The sequence below is a fragment of the Pelobates fuscus genome, chromosome 3, assembly GCF_036172605.1.
Source record: "Pelobates fuscus isolate aPelFus1 chromosome 3, aPelFus1.pri, whole genome shotgun sequence".
NCBI classification, from domain to species: domain Eukaryota; kingdom Metazoa; phylum Chordata; class Amphibia; order Anura; family Pelobatidae; genus Pelobates; species Pelobates fuscus.
The window spans coordinates 367,577,713-367,600,859 of record NC_086319.1 but is presented as its reverse complement, the minus strand read 5'-3'; the positions used below and the strand labels follow the sequence as shown (position 1 = coordinate 367,600,859).

Here is a 23,147-nt window from a genome sequence, read left to right as displayed (position 1 = left end):
TATACAGTATGTGTGTCTGCTCTTACCTGGATAGTAGTAGTAGATGAGAGTGTGTATATACAGTATGTGTGTCTGCCCTGACCTGAATGGTAGTAGTAGATGAGAGTGTGTGTATACTGTATGTGTGTCTGCTCTGACCTGGATGGTAGTAGTAGATGAGAGTGTGTATATACAGTATGTGTGTCTGCTCTGACCTGAATGGTAGTAGTAGATGAGAGTGTGTATATTCAGTATGTGTGTCTGTCCTAACCTAGATGGTAGTAGTAGAAGAAAGTTTGTATATACAGTATATGTGTCTGCCCTGAATGGTAGTAGTAGATGACTGTGTGTAAATACAGTATGTGTGTCTGCTCTTACCTGGATAGTAGTAGTAGATGAGAGTGTGTATATACAGTATGTGTGTATGCCCTGACCTGAATGGTAGTAGTAGATGAGAGTGTGTATATACAGTATGTGTGTCTGCTCTTACCTGGATAGTAGTAGTAGATGAGAGTGTGTATATTCAGTATGTGTGTCTGTCCTAACCTAGATGGTAGTAGTAGAAGAAAGTTTGTATATACAGTATATGTGTCTGCCCTGAATGGTAGTAGTAGATGACTGTGTGTATATACAGTATGTGTGTCTGCTCTTACCTGGATAGTAGTAGTAGATGAGAGTGTGTATATACAGTATGTGTGTCTGCCCTGACCTGAATGGTAGTAGTAGATGAGAGTGTGTGTATACTGTATGTGTGTCTGCTCTGACCTGGATGGTAGTAGTAGATGAGAGTGTGTATATACAGTATGTGTGTCTGCTCTGACCTGAATGGTAGTAGTAGATGAGAGTGTGTATATTCAGTATGTGTGTCTGTCCTAACCTAGATGGTAGTAGTAGAAGAAAGTTTGTATATACAGTATATGTGTCTGCCCTGAATGGTAGTAGTAGATGACTGTGTGTAAATACAGTATGTGTGTCTGCTCTTACCTGGATAGTAGTAGTAGATGAGAGTGATTATATACAGTATGTGTGTATGCCCTGACCTGAATGGTAGTAGTAGATGAGAGTGTGTATATACAGTATGTGTGTCTGCTCTGACCTGAATGGTAGTAGTAGATGAGAGTGTGTATATTCAGTATGTGTGTCTGTCCTAACCTGGATGGTAGTAGTAGAAGAAAGTTTGTATATACAGTATATGTGTCTGCCCTGAATGGTAGTAGTAGATGACTGTGTGTATATACAGTATGTGTGTCTGCTCTTACCTGGATAGTAGTAGTAGATGAGAGTGTGTATATACAGTATGTGTGTCTGCCCTGACCTGAATGGTAGTAGTAGATGAGAGTGTGTATATACAGTATGTGTGTCTGCTCTGACCTGGATGGTAGTAGTAGAAGAAAGTTTGTATATACAGTATATGTGTCTGCCCTGAATGGTAGTAGTAGATGACTGTGTGTATATACAGTATGTGTGTCTGCTCTTACCTGGATAGTAGTAGTAGATGAGAGTGTGTATATACAGTATGTGTGTCTGCCCTGACCTGAATGGTAGTAGTAGATGAGAGTGTGTATATACTGTATGTGTGTCTGCTGTGACCTGAATGGTAGTAGTAGAGGAGAGTGTGTATATACAGTATGTGTGTCTGCCCTGACCTGAATGGTAGTAGTAGATGAGAGTGTGTATATACTGTATGTGTGTCTGCTGTGACCTGAATGGTAGTAGTAGAGGAGAGTGTGTATATACAGTTTGTGTGTCTGCCCTGACCTGAATGGTGGTAGGAGATGAGTGTGTGTGTGTGTGTGTGTGTGTATAGTATGTTGCCTGCCCTGATCTGGATGGTGGTAGTAGATGAGAATGTGTATATACAGTAAGTGTACCTGCCCTTACCTGGATGGGGGCAATAGATGAGTGTGTGTATATACAGTATGTGCCCTGACCTGGATGGTGGTAGTAGATGAGTGTGCATATACAGTAAGTGTGTGCTCTGACCTGGAGGACAGTAAATGACAGGTGGGTATATGCTGCATGTAAGAGAGAGATATATGGCTATTGACTACATTGGATCAATATACAGTTGAATTCCCAGCAGAGGCTCTACTTCATTTAAATTGAATTGTTTATTCATAGTGGTTTAACGTTCCATAATAAATATATAAACTGTGCAAAAGTCATATCCAAATACAGTCCAATACAATTGTGCACTAAATGATCATTTCTCATCTTGTTCCATATTGCATTTCCTCTTATATATAAAACTACTTTTATGGCTTTCTATAACATTGATGCAATAGTTCACATACTCTCTCCCTGTAAACTCAAAACGTGTGCTTCCACAAAACATACAATTTAAACAAAAAGTACCTATAACTAGAGCCATATTACTTTCATTAGCCTTTCATTCACTTTGTATGTTCTACATGAAGGGTAGGCAACCTTCTGCACTTCAGGTGTTGTGGACTACATCTCCCCGAATGCTTTGCCAGGATTATAGCTGTATGCGCATTATGGGATATTCAGCCCATAACATCTGCAGTGCCAAAGGTTGTTTACCCCTGTTCTAGATTCTATTCATTTTATTGCACCTGTTTTTTGTTGCTTTCCTCCCAAGTTCATCATATTATTTGAACACATACTTCTTTTTTCAAACTCTTTCCAGGAATTCACCTGATGCCTCCCGATGGCCGATCTCATAAGGGTGGACGATCACAACTAGCTCGGGCTCGCTGGAATCTTGCTTACACCCTTATCCATAACCCCTCTCTCCAGTCTCAGAGAATCCCTACATGTTCCAATGGAACACCTCGTTTGCAACCCACGTAGCATCTGATACACCAGATACCTTCCAGTGACATAGTCTACCTCTCCCCTCCTACACACACCCAAAACACGCTGCTGAGCAGGATGGGGTACTGTGGGAGCTGGCTATTCCCTTTATTTTTGTAGTTTAGTAAAATATTTGTCTCATAGAATTCTGACTCTACTGAATTTTCCTTTACATCAAACATCACCCAATCTATTATCTAATTTTATCAATTACATTGCTGTCTGTCATTTAAAAAAAAAAAAAATCTTTCTTCTAATTTTTCTTTTATTTCTGAACCCAAGGTGATTGATATTCTTTGAGAACAATCAGATTGAAATCAAAGGTATTTCCAAGATGTACTGAGTTCCCTTGCCAAACATAGGTCATGGTGCACTTGAAGCACCTGCTCTGCTAACGTACTGGTATCATCTTCCACGTTTTTGTAAAACGAACGTTTGTATTTTAGAGAATCTATGCCTCAATATAATTTGCATATGTCTTTATTGCACTTAGTATTAATAATATCTATAATACCATCATTTGTATCTTCTTTATCCCTTCCTAGGACTCTTTCAACCCGTTCATCTCCTCCCTGTTTATTTCACCTGTTCTCGGCCTAATCCTTGTTTAGCAGATTCTTTACGAATCACTCTGTATAACTTATGTGCAGGTAGAGGTAACAATGTTATGTGATGTTATATTAATATATATACCAGGATACAGAATGAGATTAGGGAACAAACCCCAATGTCACCTGAACCCTGGCCAAATGGGATCCCTAGAAAATGCCTTATTCATTACCACTGAACTGCCAAACAAATTAGCATAGATATAGCCAAAGATATCGACCCTACATTCACTGCTGAATTTCCTCTTTCCGAAACCATAATCAAGAGAAGCTTCTCCTGCTCCTCCCGCAGCCATCCTGAAGCCTGGTAGTTGGAAAGGGATGTGATGCCTGCTGTATGGTTATGCAAACGACAATTATAAACTATGTCCTTTTTGATAGGAGTCACAAAAATGTTCCCGTTGTCCATGAATTGTAGCATCACCTCAATCTCCTTAGAATGACTTGTCATGAAGTCTTGGTCTCCAGCCTTCTTGCAGAGGAACAAGGCCTTGTCCAGCAAGGGGTCATTACTCTGAATTTGTAAAGGTGCTCTGCATTGGAAATCGGGCAATTTTTCTAGTGAGACACCTGACAGCTCCTTGGGAAACGAACATGCAATCTCTTTTTTTTTGTCAATGGTGACCATGGATTTCCCTACCCAATCCTTAAGCCAAAATAAAGAGCAAGAGCAGTTAAATGGGTTATTGTAAAGACTGAGGTGAGATAATGATGTCAATGAGTCGAAAAGCCCTTCTGGAAGAGATAGTATCTTGTTGCTACTGAGCTGTAGAGATCGGAGACTTCTAGATGTAATGAACGTATTTGCTGGAAGAGTCACCAGATTATTATTGTTGAGAATCAGGACCTGAAGTTCGTGGAGGGCTGGGAGATCACTCCAGGGAAAATCCAAGAGTTGGTTATGACTGAGGTCAATGCTCATTAGCTTTGACAGGCCTTTGAAAGTGCCAGGTTGAATACTGGTAATCTGGTTATATGCTAACCACAGGGACTTGACCATTATGGTAGCGGCAAAGGATGAAGTGTTTAGGGTGCTGATGGAGTTGGCAGAGAGGCTAATTTGGCTGATGTTGAAAGGGAGGCCAGTTGGTACCGAATCTAGACCACGGTAAGAACAATCTGCAGAAGGATGGGCAGAATTGGTGACACAGTTGCAGCGGACTGGGCAAGAATTGCTTGGCACTAGGCATAGGTACCAAACAGAACCAAATAATAGATGGAAGTTCGCCATGATCCTATTCATCCCTAAAAATAAGATATTATTGTTAATAGCATGTTTCTCCCTTAGGAAGGGCTTTGACTGACTTTAAAAAAGGCATTAGTGGGCTGGGATCAAAAATATTTTTCTTTGAGATTTTTTTATACAAAGTTTTGGCAAATGGACAGGGCACTTCCTGGCATTAGAAGATGTTACGATAGATTGCAATTTTCTAGATATCAACTAAATTAATATTTTTCTTTAGTTTATGTATATCTCTGTCCTCTCTCTTGGTGTTGTAGCAATGAGAATCTAGAATTTCTTCCAGCCTCTGATCACACAATTATCTCACATGATTCAGCCGAATGCCGTGCAACTGGAAAGGACTCCAAACACTGCTTCCATCACTGTCACAATTCTTTCTTTTGGATTTTCAATTTATTTTTTCTGGATCCTAACTTAATGACCCTTCTTCAATACTTACTCAAAAACAATACTTTCCTATCTCTGTCCCTCACTTCATCGTCTCTGTATTTTAATTAGTGTTTACATAACTTTCTTTTCTCCCTCTTAATCTCTAACATTTCCTGCTTTACACTTCCCTGAACTTTTTCCTTAATTCTTCTATAACTTCCCTATTGGTTTCCTTACCTCAGTCTTTCCTTTTCCCTTGTTATCACGCAGACTATGTAAAAAATGCTCAGTCCCTTTTTTTTTTTTTTTTTCTTCCAACTCCCTCCTTCCTGCTTCCTCTACAGACTTCGTAGAGATCCAAAAACAATAGCATTACAAGCCAAATTCCGTCCTACAGCTAGAGAACTGACCCACAATCCCTTGCTGCTCTTAGTAATCTCTCATACTTGAACCATCTGGTGTCAGTTTCATTTATTTTTATTATTGGATCAATTTTTTCCAATGGGTGGACAGGGAATAATAATAAAAACTATATTGATCAATGGTAAAGAAGGATGATGAAGATAAACAATCCCTAGTAACATGTCGTTTTTAAATGTCTTGTTAGGTTCAGCATTCAGGGCTAATGTAATCCACGCTCTTTTAAAAAAAAAAAAGACAACAAACTAAATTTTATTTAATTTTTTTAACATTTTTATTTAAAGTTGTATATTTCTGCAGGCATATACATTTTCCAAGTTCCGAAATATGGATCACAAAGTAAGGATAATTTGTTGCAGAATCCTTGTTGTACTGAAAGCATAGGCAGTGTTGTTGCTGTTATTTTGTAGCTGGTACTGATTTCGGAAGTACATAGCAGGTGGATTCATCGCCACGCTTGTAGGCTTGCGCAGTACATTTTGTTAGAGTGCGCAGTGAGATTTTTTTGCTTTTTTTTTAAATTTTGGTTTTAAGGAATGCCGAATGCTAGCTAAACTGTCAGGATCAAACACTAAACTATGAATGGGGCAATTGGGACAAAAATAACTGTTTTAGGAAAACATTTTTAATTCAGTCATCATCACAACTCGTCTGATTTAGCCTGGATTTTCTAATTTGGATTTTAATTCAGTGCGGATCGGAGGTAAACACGCATATTTTATTGTTCTCATTGGCATCAAAATTTGTCTTTAAGCAAATAATGAGCTATTTTGAATAAACAAGTAAGTATAAATATGAACCACAATAGGGGATTGAGTGGACAACTGCATTAATCTTTAGGGTGTGCCTGAGTCCAATGATATACAGTTTGTCCTATAACGATACCGAGACCCGGTTTAGCAGCAAATGTTATGCTTCATACTGTGCCACTTGTGTATTACTGGGGATTATTTATAAAATAGTTTTCATGAGAAAACTGATTAAAAATGGTAATTGACCAAAATAGGCATCAGTCTACCAGAAGCCCCGGAAATAGAAAAGTGATCTCATTTGTATATTAATAAAAAGTGATCGCATATGTTTAATTTTTCGTTTAGTTTTCAGAAATCTTGTTGCAGAGGATGAATAAATATGTGTCAGAAGTGCAATTAAAAAAAAAAACAACAATAATGTATTGCACTTTAATTATTGGCACAGTATAAGATTATAAAATATAAGAATTTTATCTTTAGATGTACACCTACCTTACTTGGCACCTTTGGCCTGGAACTGAGCCTTGGCACGCACCTCTAACCCCAGGAATGATACATTATAGAGTAAACGTATGATGATATTTTTTCTCCTGTTTTTACTGGTTTATGAGCAGGCAAAATTATTCTGAAATTATGTACACCAGGGTGCCCAAAAGGTTAATCTCCAGATGATGTAGAACTACAACTCCCATGATGCTTTGCATGCCTTTAGAATGCATTCAGAATGGCAAAGCATCATGGGAGTTGTGGTTTTAAAACATCTTGGGATCTACCTTTTGGGCACCCCTGGTCTATATTTACTTGCATGTGAAATAAAAAAAATTGTGCATTGGATGTTAATTTAAAGAGACAGGATGGTGATACACCCCTACTGAAATAGCAATGGGCATGGGACCTTTCTCTATTATTAACCTTAGTGAACAATGTTACAGGGTGCTAGAAAGATTCGTAATAACTAAGATCATAGTAAAATCTAATTTGAACCATTGTCACTTTTTAGCTACATTAGTATCCCTTATGATTTTGAAGAAGCTCTCACACTTCTTGGGAGGTAAATAAATATCTTTAAATCCAGACAGCCATTGCTTTAGGCTGTGAAACATTGTCTGTCACTGAAATTGTGTCACATTCAAAAGGTGTTAGATTAGATTATTTGTTTTTTTAATATGCGACAGAGCTATCATTGTGTGATACAACTACATATGTACCCATTAAAAACAGTGAGTCGGTCAGTTTAATGGGAGTTACCTGGACAGTCTTAAAAAGGGGTGATGGTGGGTTTTACCAAGGGCTACATTACAATCCAGCTTTGGTAACTGGTCAAAAACATTTTCTGACTCATAGCTGGTATTGTTTGACAGCTATCAATGCAATCACAATATCACAATGCAAATTTCACAAAAAATTTTTTTTAGCCAATAACACTACAACAATGTCAAAAATTGTATTGTCATAAAACTCAGATTAAATACTGATTTCATAGTTAATCTCGCAATGCTGAGCTTGATAGGTCCATGTTACAATGTTATCAACAAAACTACTTGACATCTTTTGAGAGGATCTCGATTGCGTCACAGGTTAAAAGTCACAGAGAGCCGAGTGCATTGATACTGCCAATAGGTGACAACTGTGGCATTAACCCATTATATAATCAAAATGAACAGTTCCATGTGTGTACGTTTCTTTAAGGTACCTGTATAAGGAGGAGATTTCAGCTACTGTGCATTAATATAATTGGTGTTATAAGCATTGTAACTAAAATATAACATAGCAAAATCAATATGTCCCTTGTTGGTATAACGGAGTCATGGTATTTGATATAATAATCATTTGTTAACATTGATTGTAAATGTCAGTCTGGGATGTTTGTAGTGTTTGCTCTGCTTATGTGCTAACACTTGGTAATAGTAAAACACTACAAAAATATTTTAAGTTATTTTCGGGGCCTTTGAGGTGTTGAAATTGTTAGGTTTTCATTGGTTCCATTAAAGTTTCACTAATTCCTCTTTGGCTAGAGTGTCATCACTGAAACTTGACATCTTAATGTCATCCTGTCAAACTCTTAGGAAACCTGGAATTGTGATCACATCCACATCACTAATGACTTATTGATGGATGTTTACATTTTGATACATATCTGATATGAGGTCGCAATTTCCCTACAAATGTTTTTCAAACATTTTAAAGCATTTGTAAGCGCATACAATGGGTGAAAACAATGAAAAGAAACAGATGTGAAACTTAGGCTATACTTTGCTGCAGAACAACGTCTTATGTCTACACTCCAGGACGTCCGAAAGATGTACAGCTTTAAAATGACCACAAATATCTTGGCCATTGTATGACCATGCAGAGTATGGTCATACAATACCAACATGGTTCCTTCACCACGTTAAACCCATAGCAACATATATTTAGGGTTGAAGGCATCATTTGGCTTTCTCTTGAAGCAAACCCATAGGATGCAGAATTCAGGGTGAAAGTGACTCATTAGACCATATTACTTTTCCCATTGCTCCACGTCTGGGGGTTTTTAGATCCGAACTCCGGATTATGTGACATGGATGCCAGCAGAGTCCCAATGTCACCCATGCAATTAATATCAGGTTTGTGGAGCTCTGTATTTGTTGAGACTGGGTGACGGAAATTCTGGATTTTAGCAACTATTCTATGAAGAATCTGACACTTGCAAATCAATGTGCTAATAGTCAGACCTCTTTTATAGCGGACATATTTAGCTAATAGAAAACATTCAATCTTGCTAAGCTTTGCAGCTGCATTTGTAATCCTGTTTTACTTTCTTCAAAGTTAATGACTCGTTTTGAACAGTTTCTGTTAATTTACACTTTTCACCTTGAGTACTAAGTTTTGCATTAGCTTGATGAAACTATCAAAGAATAAATTAGACATAAGGAGAAAGCTATTCTGGCATCATCAGATAACTGGAATAATAAGAGAGGGATGGCAGTAACCTTATCAAGTAGGTTACATAGTTACATAGCTGAAAAGAGACTTGCGTCCATCAAGTTCAGCCTTCCTCACATTTGTTTTTGCTGTTGATCCAAAAGAAGGCAAAAAACCCAGTCTGAAGTGCTTCTAATTTTGCAACAAACTAGGAAAAAATTTCTTCTTGACCCCAAAATAGCAGTCAGATGTCTCCTTGGATCGAGCAGCTATTACCCCACTAATTAGAAATGATATCCCTGTATGTTTTTGCAAGTATTTATCCAATTGCTGTTTAAACATCTGTATGGACTCTGATAAAACCACCTCTGCATGCAGAGAATTCCATATCCTTATTGCTCTTACTGTAAAAAAAACTTTTCTTTGCCTTAGATGAAATCTCCTTTCTTCCAGCCTAAATGTGTGACCTCGTGTCCTATGTATAGCCCTGTTTATGAATAGATTTCCAGATAATGGTTTGTACTGGCCCCGAATATATTTGTATAATGTTATCATATCCCCTCTGAGGCGCTGTTTTTCCAAACTAAAGAGATTTGAATTTTTAACCTTTTTAAGGTGAATATGGCCATGCTACCGCGAAACCGAAACTGGTTTTGTCCATCTCTCGCTTGATCTGACAAAGTTTTAGCAAGTTCAAAATGACTGCAGTAAGTGACTTTAATTTGAAGCATTTTGCTTTTTGATGGATAATTGAAATTGCCATGGAAACAGCCAGTATGTTTTATTCTTATCCTTCCACACTCCCATCTGTCATTCATCGTTTTCTAATACTCATTTGTCATATAGTCAATTTGACTTTCAGAATTGCACTTTAAAACTAGCATTACGTCATTTCCACTGCTCACTGTAAACTAGCAATATTTAACCTTTACATTTCCAGCTGAAATCTACTATTTTTTCTATATCGCACAAAGACTGCGAAGACTGCATTTACAAATATTTTTTGTCTGCAGCAGTTTATCTAGATAATGTAGAAAAATTACAATTTACATTAACTAAAGAAATTGTATTATGTTGTTCATAGCTTACAACACTGAGCCTGCAATATGATGTTGTTTGTTATATATAATGAGAGTTATACAGAAAGACATTTGAATATTGCATGTTTTTAATATAGTCATCTAGAAAGCTCTGTTTAATTATGCGTACAGATCGCTAACAAAGACGTTTTGCTGGGTGATTTATCTCAATAAATCACTGTGTACTTACTACTCACAGAAAAGATTTTGAGATTAGAGCCCATTTTTGTTCCATATGCCTCGGCTTAATTTACAATGTTGTTATTTTAATTAGCACAGTAGGCTGCTATGGCTCATATTTAATTAACAGCCTCATTAATGTCGCTATTTTGCAACTGATTTCCATCAGAAAAAAAATAAATTTAAAAAAAAAATTAAAATGCACAAAATATATATAAAAAAAAAATACCGTATATACTCGAGTATAAGTCGCGTTTTGCGGCACATTTTTTGTGCTGAAAAACCCCAACTCGACTTATACTCGAGTCACTGTCTGTATTATGGAAATTTACATTGCCATAATACAGACAATGGGGCTGTGTAGGAGGAGGGGCTGGCAGGAAGCTCTTACTTACCTCTCCTGCAGCTCCTGTCAGCTCCCTTCTCCTCCGCGCCGGTCCGGTCAGCTCCCCTGTCAGCTCCCAGTGTAAGTCTTGCGAGAGCCGCGGGGTCATAGCGCGGCTCTCGCGAGACTTACACTGGGACTTGCAGAGGGAGCTGACCGGACCGGCGCGGAGGAGAAGGGAGCTGCAGGAGAGGTAAGTAAGAGCTTCCTGCCAGCGCCCTCCACTGGACTGCCAATGCCACTGGACCACCAGGGAGTGAGAGCCCCCCTCCATGCCATGTATCAAGCAGGGAGGGGGGACAAAAAAATAAATATAAATAATAATAAAATAATAATATTTATAAAATAAAAAATGATAATAAAAAAAATATTAAAATTATTTTAAAAAAATAATAATAAAAATGCCCCCCCCCCACCAAGGCTCTGCAACACACACACACACACACACACACACACTGCATCACACACACTCACACTGCATTCATACACACACACTGCACTCATACACACACTGCATCCATACACACACACTGCACTCATATACGCACACTGCACTCATACACACACTGCATTCATACACACACTGCATTCATACACACACTGCACTCATACACACACACTGCACTCATACACACACACTGCACTCATATGCACACACTGCACTCATACACACACTGCACTCATACACACACACTGCACTCATACACACACACTGCACTCATATACACACACACTGAACTCATACACACACACACTGCACTCACACACACACACTGCACTCATACACACACACACTGCACTCACACACACACACTGCACTCACACACACACACTGCACTCATACACACACACACTGCACTCATACACACACACTGCACTCATACACACACTGCATCCATACACACACACTGCACTCATATACGCACACTGCACTCATACACACACTGCATTCATACACACACTGCATTCATACACACACTGCACTCATACACACACACTGCACTCATACACACACACTGCACTCATATGCACACACTGCACTCATACACACACTGCACTCATACACACACACTGCACTCATACACACACACTGCACTCATATACACACACACTGAACTCATACACACACACACTGCACTCACACACACACACTGCACTCATACACACACACACTGCACTCACACACACACACTGCACTCACACACACACACTGCACTCATACACACACACACTGCACTCATACACACACACTGCACTCATACACACACTGCACTCATACACACACACTGCATTCATACACACACACTGCATTCATACACACACCACACTCATACACACACACTGCACTCATACACACACTGCACTCATATACACACACTGCACTCATACACACACTGCATTCATACACACACTGCACTCATATACACACACTGCACTCATACACACACACTGCATTCATACACACACACTGCATTCATTATATACACACACTGTAAATAAATATTTAATTAATATCATTTTTTTAGGATCTAATTTTATTTAGAAATTTACCAGTAGCTGCTGCATTTCCCACCCTAGTCTTATACTCGAGTCAATAAGTTTTCCAAGTTTTTTGGGGTAAAATTAGGGGCCTCGGCTTATATTCGGGTCGGCTTATACTCGAGTATATACGGTAGATATTTTTGTTAATATGGTTTTAAAGGATTTATGCTAAATTAAAATTATACAAATATATCTACACATGCCACAGGTCAGTACACATACCAGTAGTGATTTATTATGTTTTATTAGACTCTAAGCCCAATTAATACAAATGGGCCTCATAGCGTGTGTGAATGTAAGGTAAGTTAAGGTAAACTTAAGGTAGTTGTAGATCTGTAAGGGATATTGATATTATATGTTGCCAGAACAATTAGAACAGTGTATGTGTATGTCAAGAGTAAAGTGCCAATTTACCATGTTATGTATTGCCAAACACATCTAACTAGTTCTAGTTACATAGTTAAAGTGGCTGAAAAGAGACACGTGTACATCATGTTCAGCCTTTCTCATATCTGTTTTTTGCTGTTGATCCAAAAGAAGGAAAAAAAAACTGTTTGAGTCCAATTCCCAACTCAGTGTTCCAATTTTGCAACAAACTAGGAAAAAAAAACCTTCTCGACCCCAGAATGGCAGTTAGATTTATCCTTGGATCAGGAAGCGACTGCCCACAAATGAAAAATTATAACCCTGGATATTATGCTTTTGCAAGTGTGTATCCAGTTGCTGTTTAAATAACTGAACAGACTCTGATAAAACCATTTCTTCAGGCAGAGAATTCCACACCCTTATTGTTCTTACTGTAAAAAAAAAATTATTTTGCCTTAGACAAAATCTTCTTTCTTCCAGTCTAAACGTGTGACCACATGTTCTCTTTATGAATAGATTTCCAGACAATGGTTTGTATTGGCCCTGAATATATTTGTGTAATGCTATAGAAACCTAGCTTGCTTACTTCAATTGATACTTTGCTCAAGAAGTCAACTTGGAAGTAACTTACCACAGCAGAACTATCAAGGCATTTTGAATTGGATTTGGTGGGTTGAGTTTTGATTGCTCCTGAGCACCATCTCGATTTTGCTGGTAGGTGTGAGGTAAGACAGCAGAGACCAGATCCTCTGCCAGGACAGTCACTTGGAGTCATATGTTTCTCGCACTAATCATATGTCTAACACTGTAATAAAAGGGATATCCCACCCCGACCGTGCTCGGAGTGGTTACACTCAGTCTAGTAAAAAAAAAAAAAATCAATCATCACCATGCATTAAATGCAAAGAAAGTAGGAGGGATCCTTAAAAAAATATTTCAAATGGGGTAGTGAACTGGGGGAAATGGTTTTAGTGAGATGGAAGGAAAGAGGTACGGTGAAAAAGAAAAGAAAAACAATGACCTAGAGGAAAATTTGGAAAACCCAGCTCCACTACTGCAGACCTCTAAATATCTGAAGGCGATGTCATAGCTACTCAATATCAACTTGTATCTGGTTATTGAAGAAGGCACAAAGAGGTGGAAGATGATCAGCAGTGGAACTCACCCACTAGACATCAGAACAACTGAGGGTCAATCCCACATTTCAGAAGATGTTGAATACATGATTGTTTCATGGGACCTCCTCCCATCAGCAATAACCTTCTGTTTTAGAGCTCTCCCTTTACTTTCTGTACCTCTAACTATCATGCCTGTATGTTTATTTTATTAAAAGCGAATAGAGGTTGGGTTTGCTCTGTATAGGATCTATATAAGTCCATGTATAGGTAGGCAATGGATTAAGAAGTAGGTACATATGGGACAAGAGTGACATTGCACCCATACATACACAAACACACACACACACACACACACGATCCATATACACATAAACACCCTTGTACTCACACATACAACTACCCTTAAATTGAAATATGTCAGAACCAACCCATCAAGCACTCTGCAATGTAAAGTTCTGGTGACAATGTTGATATGACAGAAATAGTTGACGAGGGCTAAATACAATATCCTTAGAAGGAAAAGGGGTGTAATGAAGGATAACAACATGAATTTTGTCAGTTATTGAATTCATGAATACTACATAACAAAAGGCAAAAATAAGAGATATTTTGGGATGGCTGGGTTAATTTAGACACAGCATTTTTTTCGTTGTAACAAAACCTACCAGCAGTGTATATCCTATATATAGCATATAGAATACTGACAATTCCGAGTTTGAAGGTTCTATCTCACAGGACACCAGCTGAGCCATTTACATGGGGCTGGTAGTGTGTCAGAGGGCCTGCAGCTGAATAAAGATCACGTTCGCTCAATCTATAAACTGCACACAATTGGCACAGTGTGTGTAAGTGGAAACGAGCTGATATTATATGCAAATTATAAATTCCCTTCAAATTAACACTTTTCCATGTCTCTTTTTTAACCCCTCTCTGTATGGTAACCTACCATTCCCTCCCCCCCCCTTCCATTTCATCACTCTATCTGCTCCAGCTGTCAGATTGAGGTCAGATAATAATCACACCTCCGATAAAAGCTTTTCCCTGTATCACAGCCTGGGGGAGATGGAAGTGTAAGGAGGGTGAGACTTGTGCGCAGTGACATGCAGAGAGTCTGAGGTTACACATAAGAGAACCAGACACTTTAAAGAGACTGAGGACCACTACCCAAATGGCAATCTGCATGAGCGAACCTCTTGGATGCATCACGCATCTTGCTCGACTCCCTGGGTTACTCTCTAAAATGTGAATTGTCAAAAATCCAAAATGAATTTCATAGGCCCAACTGAATATTTAGCAAACTAAGTTGTTTTTTTTTTTTTTTACGGTTTAACTATTTTGGCTTAAATTTTAAATTCACTCAGTTTTCAAAGAATTCCCAACAACTCACATTATAGTAAATAAACATTACAGACATCAACAGAGTCTTCCTTACAGCGTCAAAGCACGTGGCGAGCAGCGAATGTGATGGCCGTAGGTTCGGAAAAATCTAGGGCGGCCATCACTGCAGCAGAATCATTTATTGGGTAATTCATTTTTTTCAGAAATAGTAGTACATAGCTGACATGTCCTTCCAGTAGAGGTTGTACGTGAATTTCAGGACTAATTTTTAAACTAAATAAATAAATTATCAATAACACACATTCTTTTCCTCAATGTGCTCTAATGTATCTGTGTTTAATGAGTAAAGTGTTCATTATTCAATTTTCAATGATCTGTTTTTATTTTACTTTAAACATATTTTCAGCAGTGTCTCTTTAAATCTACCATACACTGTATGGAACGTGGCATAATATGCTGGATCTTTTAAAAAAAAATAGAAAAAAACTGTCACGTTCATATGAATTCATTCTTTTTGAGCTCGTTGCCTGTGAAGGAATAATTGCACTTGCTTGAGAAGTGCGGTGAAAAGCTGGGAGGGCGGCTGTAGACTGCGTCTCTGTGCTGATGGCAGCAATAATCCGATGTGTGAAGAAGGAAATTGTCAGAGCTGGGACATCAAGCAGAAACATTTTTCTATCTGAATGAAATCACAACCTGTAGTATGTCCAGCAGAGAGGGAGAGGGGGAGAGGCAAGGAGGGAAACCAAAGATTGGAAGGAAAATAAGAATGGTTTGAGAAGGACAGCGGAGGAATGCAGGGAGCAAATATAAATTTGGGGGGACCAGAGAGAGAGGAATTGGAATAAGATATAAAAGGGCTAAATGAAATATATAAGCCAAGGTCTTGACAAGTATAGGAAAATATTTTTGGACCCTCCCCCATATACATATACGTAAATGGTTACTCTAAGCACCATAACCACTTCAGTGATTTTAAGTGATCTGCACATACAGAGGTTAACCCTTTGACTACGGAAAGTGTAACTCCACTTTGCCAAAGTTCGGAGCTGGCTAATGTCAATTTTGTGCAAAATTGGCATCTGATGCTACCACGCAAAGCATGTGGCGCCAGACAGCCAATACAGCACGGCAGCCCCCCTCAGTGCCGCCACTGTCCTCCCTTCTGCCGGTTATCCAGGACCTCCCTCACCCTCTGGTGAGGGGAACTGATGTCAGTGAAGGAGAGTCAAGCTGAGGGGAGAATTTGGACTTGGTGATGGGACAGAGGTAAATAGTAACAATTCCTGTATTATTATTTTTTGTTTGTTTTGTGGGGCAGACAACCTCAGAAAGGGTTAGTCTAACAAAAACCAGTGGTTTAATTAAATGTGTGTATACACACATAGAATGCAGCATTGTTATCTGTGTTGATTAGATTTAGCACAGATCTATTCCCTGTTTTTAGGTGTGCTCCTATTTAACATGCAAGTGCCGCTTCAATATGACATCACATTCTATTTCTTTCTAACAGAACTCACTCCCAACGCAAACAACTACCACTTTCCTTCCTGTTGTACACCGGGAATAGGAGGGTAGTGCAGCGTTCCAAAAAAAAAAAAAAAAAATCAATCTGATTTACAATTCTCCTTCTTTTTATCTTCATACAACATGCACAAACTAGTGAGAAACCTAACTAGGTGTAAAGCAAGGAATATGTACTAACAGGTTAGCACACCATCCCACATCATCTAACTAACCGTCACCTTGCTTGCACTAACTTATCTTCTCTAATGACCCGTTACGTACTGCAAGCAAGAGTATAATCATAACTCAAAGCACTGAAAGAGCTGCTGAACATATTCAAAATATACAAAACTTTTTGGGCTTCCCAGGACTTCCACCTAAATCAAGTGAATGGCTTGCCTTTCTTCTATCACTCTATGTGTCCCACGTCTTTTGTTTAAATACTGTGTCCTCAATAACAATCGGTCAGAGCATCCCAAATCTTCTGGTCCCTATACTGATGGACCACATATTGTACAAGCCCTGATCCTGTACTTCCATAAAATCGTAGAGTAACAAGGGTTTTTCCAAATGAATTATTAACAGTTTGGTACCCATGACATTTAATATAATCCTGATCCCTGATTTCTGACCTTATAATACTTTGTCACCAAAAATGAACGCTGTCTAGTCTGCTCCCTGTGTTTGAATCTATGTTTTATTATTTTCTTCAGTGCACCAGTTTTCCAGTTAAAATGCATGAGTAAATGTAGGGACTACTTTCCCTTATGTGAATCAATCAAGCTGACAAAGCTTGACAATGGGTAGAGCTTAAATGGACACTATAGTCCACAGAACAACTACAGCTTATTGTATTTGTTCTGGTGAGTTTAGTCAGTCCCTGCAGGATTTTATCAGTAAATACTGTATTTTACATTACCTCCAGTGGCCATCCCTCGGATGGCCACTAGAGGTGCTTCCTGGAGCAGTGTTGAAACACTGAACTTTCCTCATAGAGATGCATTGATTCAATAATAAATAAAAGCGGCAAGGGTGGAGTAAAAAATTGGAGTACTGAATTTAATAATACATTATGGGGCTTATTTAATCCATTAAATCCATAAATCTGTGTAACCTGTAGCTTTGATTTTATTTTTATTTTTTTATAAGAGAGGATATTCCTTGCCTTTTCCCTGAGCACAGTTTACTATAAACTTATAAATACTTACAGTAATCTTGAGTGTCCAGCAATGTCAAATCACATCCATTAGTTCTCACCTTTTGCCCATGATAATATGCTCTGAAAATTACAAAAAAAAGTTCCAACACAACATAAAAAAGTAAACATAACAATAGGCCACACACAAAAATATTATTACAAATTTCACTGGAATCACATGGCAATTTCTGTATCAGATATACAGCCTGTCCTGGCCTACGCTGTGAATCTTTGAGTGTTACATTTTAAATTCAAAGTTAAACACAAAATTGCATGTCAAAACATAGTCAGATAAGTGACATAAAAGGTCATTTTTAAGGACATTGATGCTTTTTTAACCACCAACTGCTTGAAGGAGCTATTGATTTACTACACTTAATTTCACTCGCTTGATTGTGACTACAAGGCAAACTCAAATAACTCTTAGAGGGGTGCACTACATTTAGTGACAGGAATTTGGGGGTCACAATATTTGAGCTTGGGACCAGGGCCGGACTGGGAAAAAAATTTGGCCCGATCATTTTTTAATCACAGCAGCCCACTAAGAAGGGAGCAGGGCAGAGAGTCATCTCCAATGTAAACACGACCCCTCTCAAAGAGAGCATGTTGGTTCAATGCTCTTGCAGGTAGACCATGCACAGAGCTCTGCTGAAGAGCTCTAGCACGAGAAAAAGGCCCTGTATTTGTTCTGCACAGTGCAAGCAAATTTAATAACATGCTTGCACAGTGTTTCCGTGCAACTTGTCTCTGGTGTCTCTATAAATGGGATACCAGGAGACAAAAGGGCCAGGAAAGAGTTTGTGTAGAGTCAGCTGATTGTGTTGTGGTATTGTGTAATAAGGTCAGTTTTAGTCGTGTTGTGTTTGTGGTGTAATGTAATGCATGTGTGGCTAGATGCTGTAGAGAATTGGTGTATAGGGGATGTAGCAAATGTGCATATGGGCTATAGTGTGTGTATGTGTGTATAGGTGATGTAGTGTTTGTAGGGGTAGTAGAGAGTGTGTTTAGGGAATGTAGTATGTGTCTGCTTTCAAGAAATCTAGTGTGTGCGGTGTGTGTGTATAGGGGATCCAGAGTGTGTATGTCAGGAATGTAGTGTGTGTGTAGGTGGTGCAGTGTGCGTGTGTGTGTGTGTGTGTGTGTGTGTGTGTATAGGGGTTTAGTGTGTGTTTGAAGGAACCAGAATGTGTATAGGAGATCTAGTGAGTGTGTGTATATAGCATATTCAGAGTGCATCTAGGGTTCTAGTATGTGTCTGGAATGTAGTGTGTGTGAGGGGTGTTGTAGTATGTATATATCAATATATATATAAATGTATATGTTTAGAAGTATTGTGTGTGTGTGTGTGAGAGTGGTGCAGTGTGTTGGGGGGGTTGTGTATATGTGTGAGGGTGCAGTGTGTGTGAATAAAGGGTGCATTGGGAGTGTGTGAAAAGTGCAGTGGGTGTGTGGGAGAGGTGTAGATTGTATGTGAGGGGTGTAGTGTGTATGTGAGGGGTGCAGTATATGTGTATGTGAGGGGTGTAGTACGTGTGTGTGTGTGTGTGTGTGTGATGTGTGCAGCGTGTGTGTGAGGGGTAAAGTGTGTGTGTGAGGGGCAAAGTGTGTGTGAGGGTGATGTGTGTGTGAGGGCAATGTGTGTGAGAGGGAGCTGTGTGTGTGTGTGTGTGTGTGAGGATAATGTTCGTGTGGAAGGGAGCTGTGTGTGTGTGAGGGTGATGTGTGAGAGTGCTGTGTGTGAGAGTGATGTGTGTGTGTTTGTGCATATGTTAGGAGGGCTTGTGTGTTGGGGGGGGGGGGGAATCAACAACAAAACAACAAGGAAATATATCCTGGGAGAGGATATCCTTTAGCCTGGGAGAGGGGTACCATGCTGCCATCCCTGGTTGTGCTAGTGGTGAGTGAACTCTAGCCTGCGAGGCTAGAGTTCACTCTCACGAGATCAGGGGGTGTTGCCATGGCAACGCTCCAAATCTCGCGAGAGGAACCTGGCGGAGCTGCAAGATAGAGCTCCGCCGGGTCCTCTCTCCCTCCCCAGCCGGCGGCCGCTTGTTAGTGAGAGTGGGCAGGTGAGGGAGATCTATGGTATTTGGATGGGGAAATGTGGCATTTCCTGGACCATCATTATTTAAATTACCTCTCCATTCTGTAGACATCCTTGGCACACATTCAATATATTTAACGTCTACGAATTAAAAAAACTGCTGTACTTCAGGGCTTTGTGGCTCCCTATCTTTAGAAAATGCAGATTTTAGGCAAAATTAAGTGAACATTTTAAAACGTACCTATTTATCCGGTTTAGCTACCTTTGTCTGAAATGTATATTTTACTTGTTAATTTTCCATATTTCCCCATTTAGTGAGTAGTAAGAAGATAGTGGAGTTAAGAGACGGCTTGACAATGGAAATAAATGTGGATAGAAGCAGTTGGCCAAGAGAAGAAATGAAATATACTACTACATTTAATTTATTATAGAATTTTATTGAATAATCACATTCCTGCTTAACGTTTCCATTAACAAATATGGCACAACTATAAACAACTTACTGATAAAAAAAGACACATTAATTAAGAAAGTAATGAAAACTAAAAAAATATAGAAATAAAGGATGATATGATGAATTAAGAGGTTCAAGTAGAGATATGCAGTTTTTTTTGTGGTGAAGGTTTTATGAGGCATTTGGTGGAGTACTAGCTAGAGGCTGTATGGCGCAATAGGAGGAGTTATAGAAACAATAAGTATAGAGAAATGGGAACGAACTACACATAGGGAGAAATGTTATGGAGGAACAGGATGATGAAATACAAGGAAAGGTAATATAGAATAATATGAGATATAGGGAGAGGGTCTATGGAGTATTAGGAGGAGTTACAGGGAGAGGATATATGGAGTAATAGGAGGAGTTATAGAGAGAGGTTATATGGAGTAATAGGAGGAGTTATAGAGAGAGGTTATATGGAGTAATACGAGGAGTTATAGAGAGAGGTTATATGGAGTAATAGGAGGAGTTATAGAGAGAGGTTATATGGAGTAATAGGAGGAGTTATAGAGAGAGGTTATATGGAGTAATACGAGGAGTTATAGGGAGAGGTTATATGGAGTAATAGGAGGAGTTATAGAGAGGATATATAGAGTAATAGGAGGAGTTATAGAGAGAGGTTATATGGAGTAATAGGAGGAGTTATAGAGAGAGGTTATATGGAGTAATAGGAAGAGTTATAGGGAGAGGTTATATGGAGTAATACGAGGAGTTATAGGGAGAGGTTATATGGAGTAATAGGAGGAGTTATAGAGAGAGGTTATATGGAGTAATAGGAGGAGTTATAGAGAGAGGTTATATGGAGTAATAGGAGGAGTTATAGAGAGAGGTTATATGGAGTAATAGGAGGAGTTACAGGGAGAGGTTATATGGAGTAATAGGAGGAGTTACAGGGAGAGGTTCTATGGAGTATTAGGAGTTATATGGAGATGGTATGTGTAGTAACAAGATGAGCTATAGGGAAAGATTATATACAACATTAGTTCAAGTTATGAAAAGGAACTGCATGAATTGTAAGGTGTAAAAAGAAATGGCCCACTATTCCCTTAATAATGACAATTTCTATTTATAATAATTCAACCAATTAAAGAGGAAGCCACATTCACAATCCTTTAATTGTATCTTCCACCACCCCCATCCCACGATAAAATACACTTAGATTTTATACAAGTTAAACCCACAATAACCTCTTTTCTTCTGAAGACAAGTAGGAATGGACACATTTCAAACACAAATAGAAAGCAATAGACCATGATTATGTACAGTATAATACATGTGTGTGTGAGAGAGAGGGTGGTTGAATATGTACATTTGTGTATGATTCTATAACTATATTACTTTGTTCTTAATTCCTTAACATCGTATCAGAACGTTTTGCCTCGATTTTACAATTCTGCTTCTACTTCCTGGCAGTTCATTGTGTAGGGAATTATCCCCTGTGTGTAATAAAGAATGCAATAACAGGCTCGTATGGGGTTAGTTACTAAACAGTGAATTGGAAATGTCTGAGCCTTATTAGCCGTAATACACAAGTGTTCATTTTGATTTTCAGGTCATTACCAGTATCACTTTAGTAAATAAATCCCTACAAAAATCACAGGCAAATAATGAACCCAGTATAGTATAGCCAGACTATATTTTTGGTTTTACATTTTGCTATGTTTTAAATCTTTTGCTTAATTCTTATATCTTGCAAAACATTAATTGTAACTAAAAAATTGTATTAAAAAAAATTAAGTAACAAGATGTATGAGTGCTAAAGACAGGGACAGAGACATCAACCCGTTGTCATAATAATTAAACAATGAATCAATTTAATGTTTGCCATTTATATTCAATTTGTGCAGTTTCTATATACACCTGTGTGCGTTACAGTATATACATATATGAGTACACAGCGTTTATTATGGGTATGTGCATCTGTACACATGCAAAGGTTCATTCGCTAAAGACAGAATTCCAAAATTAAGGACACATTTTCTCATTTTGTTTTCATTCTAAGCTCACCCTAGCTCACTCTGTAGGGAATAAACCCTTCCGATAGATGTAATTATTCTCATTTATGGCAGAAACATAATCTGCCGGACCTCCCAGACAGTGATTCATATCAAGCATTAAGTTGCTATTTAACATATCAATTTCAGCAATATCTTCACTATAATTTAAATAGTAATTATGTGACTCCCATGCTTGCCCATGAATGGTTAATTTTCCTACTTCCACTCATGTAATATTTTTTTTTTTTTTTTTATGTAAAAAAAAAATTTGGGGCGGTGGTTTTTTTTTTTTATTGTTCTTAGAAAATATTAATTTTATAATAAAAAAACAGAATTGTGCTTGTGCTTCTTTTTGAATAGAAAGGGTGCGATAGTGCTCGAGTACAGTTACTGACTCTATAACAGAGTACAACAGGCCTGTTATGTTCCCAAGGGGACAGAATATGGGTCTCCGAGATGATATGGATTAGAGCAGACACACAGCAGGGCTCCATTCACCGTATCCCACCCCCTTCATAATCCTCCTGTCTTAATGCAATAAGGAACCCTTGGGATTTCCATAAACCTTATTTTCTCATTGTCAGCGATGACACAGGAGGATGTGCAGTGATCAGAAGATTAACTAGTGAGTCAATGTATCCACCACTATAGTTTAACTCCTTCAGGACTGAACACCTGCTAATATGAGCTTCGCCACAAAGAGGGCGTGCCCGTGCCACAACAAGAGCCTCTGGTGACACAAGGCAGAAGGTGCAACCAAACAATGGTTGTGGTAGCCAGATGAGCATGTGAGCTAACACGCAATG

At 38.6% G+C, this 23,147-nt stretch overlaps 2 protein-coding genes across 2 annotated transcripts in view; one reads left to right on the top strand and one right to left on the bottom strand.

Annotated features, from left to right (window-relative positions):
- STRA6 (signaling receptor and transporter of retinol STRA6) overlaps positions 1–2,913 on the top strand; it is a 37,034-nt gene extending 34,121 nt beyond the window's left edge. Inside the window, exon 18 of the mRNA XM_063449347.1 lies at positions 2,630–2,913. Coding sequence (XP_063305417.1) covers positions 2,630–2,793 — 164 coding nt within the window. The 3' untranslated portion in view covers positions 2,794–2,913. The remainder of the gene's footprint in view (positions 1–2,629) is intronic.
- Positions 2,914–2,927: 14 nt separating this feature from the next.
- On the bottom strand, positions 2,928–5,342 carry LOC134603412 (immunoglobulin superfamily containing leucine-rich repeat protein-like). The gene is made up of 2 exons (XM_063449348.1): positions 5,254–5,342; positions 2,928–4,649 (listed from the first exon to the last, which is right to left on the bottom strand). The coding sequence occupies exon 2, from the start codon at positions 4,645–4,647 to the stop codon at positions 3,574–3,576; it is 1,074 nt and encodes a 357-aa protein (XP_063305418.1). The 5' UTR covers positions 4,648–4,649; positions 5,254–5,342; the 3' UTR covers positions 2,928–3,573.
- Positions 5,343–23,147: the final 17,805 nt, after the last annotated feature.

What these genes read in the sequence shown, in the direction of transcription:
- LOC134603412 (XM_063449348.1), bottom strand. Translation starts at nt 4,647, where the DNA reads ATGAATAGGATCATGGCGAACTTCCATCTATTATTTGGTTCTGTTTGG.